This window comes from Austrofundulus limnaeus, unplaced genomic scaffold (assembly GCF_001266775.1).
Source record: "Austrofundulus limnaeus strain Quisiro unplaced genomic scaffold, Austrofundulus_limnaeus-1.0 Scaffold147, whole genome shotgun sequence".
In the NCBI taxonomy this organism is placed as follows: domain Eukaryota; kingdom Metazoa; phylum Chordata; class Actinopteri; order Cyprinodontiformes; family Rivulidae; genus Austrofundulus; species Austrofundulus limnaeus.
Genome location: NW_013952549.1, coordinates 336,273 through 339,778, shown reverse-complemented (window position 1 = coordinate 339,778; position 3,506 = coordinate 336,273). Strand labels below are relative to the sequence as shown.

At 41.5% G+C, this 3,506-nt stretch overlaps 1 protein-coding gene across 2 annotated transcripts in view; it reads left to right on the top strand.

Moving 5' to 3' along the window:
* Nucleotides 1-3,506, top strand: part of si:ch211-1e14.1 (UPF0606 protein KIAA1549) — a 40,635-nt gene that overhangs the window by 32,521 nt on the left and 4,608 nt on the right. For both annotated transcript variants that reach the window (XM_014016540.1, XM_014016538.1), the window contains exons 14-17: nucleotides 553-761; nucleotides 990-1,219; nucleotides 1,542-1,686; nucleotides 1,787-2,110. In XM_014016540.1, the coding sequence (XP_013871994.1) occupies nucleotides 553-761; nucleotides 990-1,219; nucleotides 1,542-1,686; nucleotides 1,787-2,110 (908 nt within the window). The remainder of the gene's footprint in view (nucleotides 1-552; nucleotides 762-989; nucleotides 1,220-1,541; nucleotides 1,687-1,786; nucleotides 2,111-3,506) is intronic.

Here is a 3,506-nt window from a genome sequence, read left to right as displayed (position 1 = left end):
CCGACCCCGGATAGGCGGAAGAAAATGGATGGATGGACAGTTGTGTATATATATATATATATATATTGTTTTACTTAATGTTTTTTTCCTTAGTAAGTTTCTATTTTCTTTTTATTTTGGTTTACAGGGAAGAATAAAATTGGTAAGAGTTTCTTGACTTTCTCCATGTTTCCCTGTAGATCCCAGATTTGACCCCCCAGCAGCTGTTCTACGTGTCTGTTTAGGATTTTTTTGGTAGTGTTTTGTTCTCTGCTTCGTTTCTCACCATCCATCACTGTCTTCTGAGCTGCCAGTTCAGAGTGAGGAAACAATAAACCTGACATGAAAGGCTAAAGCCATTGTCTGAATTGAAATCTAGTTTTAAATCGGTGGTCATTCATGTTACTTTCCCACCACGTTTTTGTTAGTATTTGTTTTCACATGTAGCTGTGTCGGTGAAAGAGACATCTCTCTTCCCTAGTTTAAATCAGCTTTAGCATTTAGACTCATGTTTCCTAAGTTGTGAAGAAAACAATCTAAGCCCTGCTTTTGTATTTCTAATTATTCCCTCAGGTCCTCCACCCATGAACGGTTCTGTAAACGATCAGCTGTCCTCGGCCGCCATCTTTGAACACGTCGATCGGATGTCTCGTGCCACGGATGCGAGCCGTAGACTCCCTAATAAAGTCCAGCTAATCGCCATGCAGCCCATGCCCATCCCACCGCTTCACAGCCCACCCATTGCTGACAAACTGTCAGACACAAACCAAATCAACAAAGAGGTTTACTTCTTTTTGTGTTTCAGACTCCAGTTTTTTCTTTTTTTCCAATACAAACACAACTAGGTTTTGCAAACGTCTTAGTCAATAACAATATCTTGTTTACTTGTTATTTTTCCAGCTCTATTGCCGCTGCAGCTTTTGCAATGTTGGATAAATTGCACTTCAATTTAAGTGAAGTCCTTACCTGATTGTTGGTGTGTTTTTCTAATAAGAATTGTATTTCTGTAGATCCAGGCAGCACTGAGGCACAAGTCAGAGATTGAGCACCATCGTAATAAAATTCGCCTTCGTGCCAAGAGGAAGGGCCACTATGATTTTCCTGCAATGGATGACGTGATTAGTGGCCTCGCTGATCCAAAAGACCAGGATCGCATCTACCAGAAAGCACAGAGTCAAATTGATAAGATCCTGGACCCGGACGCACAGGTGCCCCCTATCTTCATGGAATCCAAGAAAAGGTTAGAGATTGTCTTTATGAGTAGGAATTAATGGTTAGTAATGTTGCCTCACGGCAAAAAGGTCCTGGGTTCAACTCCCAAATTGAGCGAAGGATACAGTATCGTGGAGTTTGCCTGTTTTCTTTGTGTTTGCTTGGGTTTTCATTGGTTTCCTCCCACAGTTCCAAACATGCATGTTTAGGCTGCCTTCAGGCCCAGGCTTCCATWGAACAAAAATCCTTTGATCCCAGTGGGATTTGTCTGCTTAAATAAAAAATGAATAAAAACAAAATTGCACTGTAAAACTTCAGCTTTATTTGTCTTTTGTTTTTGTTTTTATCAGCGGTCGTGGGAGGCGCTCTCCGAAACAGAGACTGAGAGATCAGCTGAACGGAGGCATGATGGAAGCAGACAAAGACCACCTCATCAGTGAAGACAGCGACGCCGCTTACAAAAAGTACCCCGGAGTCAACAATGTGGCCTACGTGGTGAGCGATTCAGAAGCATTAAAACATATTATCCCTTTTCATATCGTGTAACTGCTTCCTGTCTGACCGTCCGCACGTTAATATGTTTTGTTGATTTCAGTCGGACCCTGACCAAGGCCCAGGATCCCCTCAGAGGAGCCCTTCCCCCACCGACGACGTCTTCCTGGGTCCTGCTTCCTCTCCTCCAGGCCATGCCCCTCCCCCACCCCCCTACATGCCTCCACAGCCCTCCATTGAGGAGGCGCGGCAACAGATGCACTCCCTGCTGGACGATGCCTTCGCCCTCGTGTCGCCCACCTCTCAGAGCAGCACAGCGGGGATCACTCTACCGGGGGTCAGCGGTCATCTGCAGGGCTCCAGCCCTCCAGGACATGGCCCCAAAGCATGGGGCCCCTCTTACCAACCTCTGGGCCCATTCCCATCTGTAAGTACCCAACAACTATTAGGTGCTTTTGACAGAGCAGGAACTGTTTAGTCCTTACTTCTCACAGCTTTCATGTTTGTCCTTAGAAGTTTCTGCAAGCTCAAGTTCCTACAGACTGTATCACGTCGAGAGATAAAACAATTATGGTCAATTCTTTGTGTGAAATCACTCAACGCACACGTTCTCAATATGTTTCCATTCATTCACAACAGAATGCCAATAGAATCCAGTTAAATTGTTTCCTCATTGCAAACTAATCAGTTAAGTWTTCCTCCATCTGTTCACCCATAGAGCTGTGACCGTATCACCTAAAGTACAATGTTTAAAGTGTCTGTGACATGTATATACTTCAAATACAAAAAGTCAAAGAAAACATCTTTATATTTAAGAAAGTCGGAATAACACACATGATTTAACCCATTTTGTTCCATAACGGACATATTTTCTTTTAAACTTGGCTCATCCAAAGTGAAACAGGAAGTGACATCAAAGGGGAACTCTTTAACAAAGAAAACTCTCYGGTCTTTGTTTATTAAAACCTTATTATTTGAACTCTGACGCTTCTTCATCTCTCTGWTAGAGACTCAAAATAATCTTAAGAAACATCAGATTCTTCTCTACAGTCTGGGTTGTTGGCTGTTGTAACAATGCTCTGTTCACATGCAGRCATTCCCCTTTGACATCACTTCCTGTTAYTTCACAGGCAAATATCTCAACAACTGTTCATCTCAACGACATGAAATTTCTTTTGCAATATTTTATCAGTGTCCTCTTTCTAAAAATGCATTCATATGCATTACGAAAAATTTGACATCACAGGCACTTTAAAACCTTAAAGGGATATACTCTGCATGGGTRTTCTGCTTTTCTTTTTTCAGTGAAAGCTGGTTTTAGAGCAAGGATCGTCCAAAAATAAAAAAAATATTTGGAAAGTTGTACACTGCTGTAATTAGTGGATTTTAAAAGTGAGAAACACCATGTTTGCAGATTCAACACAGTGCATTCAGTCTGATGTTAGCTTAGAAACTACAGCCAGACACACTAAAGGCTGTCTACAGCACAAATAAACTGCACTGAAATTTATGTAGAGGGTTAAAGAGCTTAGCTAGAATTAGATAAAGGCTTTTAGTGCCAGTAAGTGTTATATGAGTAGAAGCATGAGTCATTCAGAGCAAACAGGGTTTGTTAGAGGAGGAGGAAGTGAAAACTGACAAGCTGAGCCYGCCGTCAAACTGCTGCAATTGTGTATTTTTACTCTCTTACTTTATAGTAAAAATTATAATAAATATGCTTCTCAGTATAATGTTTAGAAGTCTGTTTTGTGGATTGTGTTTGCTCTTACARTCTAGTCTAGGATAAGAGACAGAAGATGGAGCTATAAAAGTGAAAAAAAAAA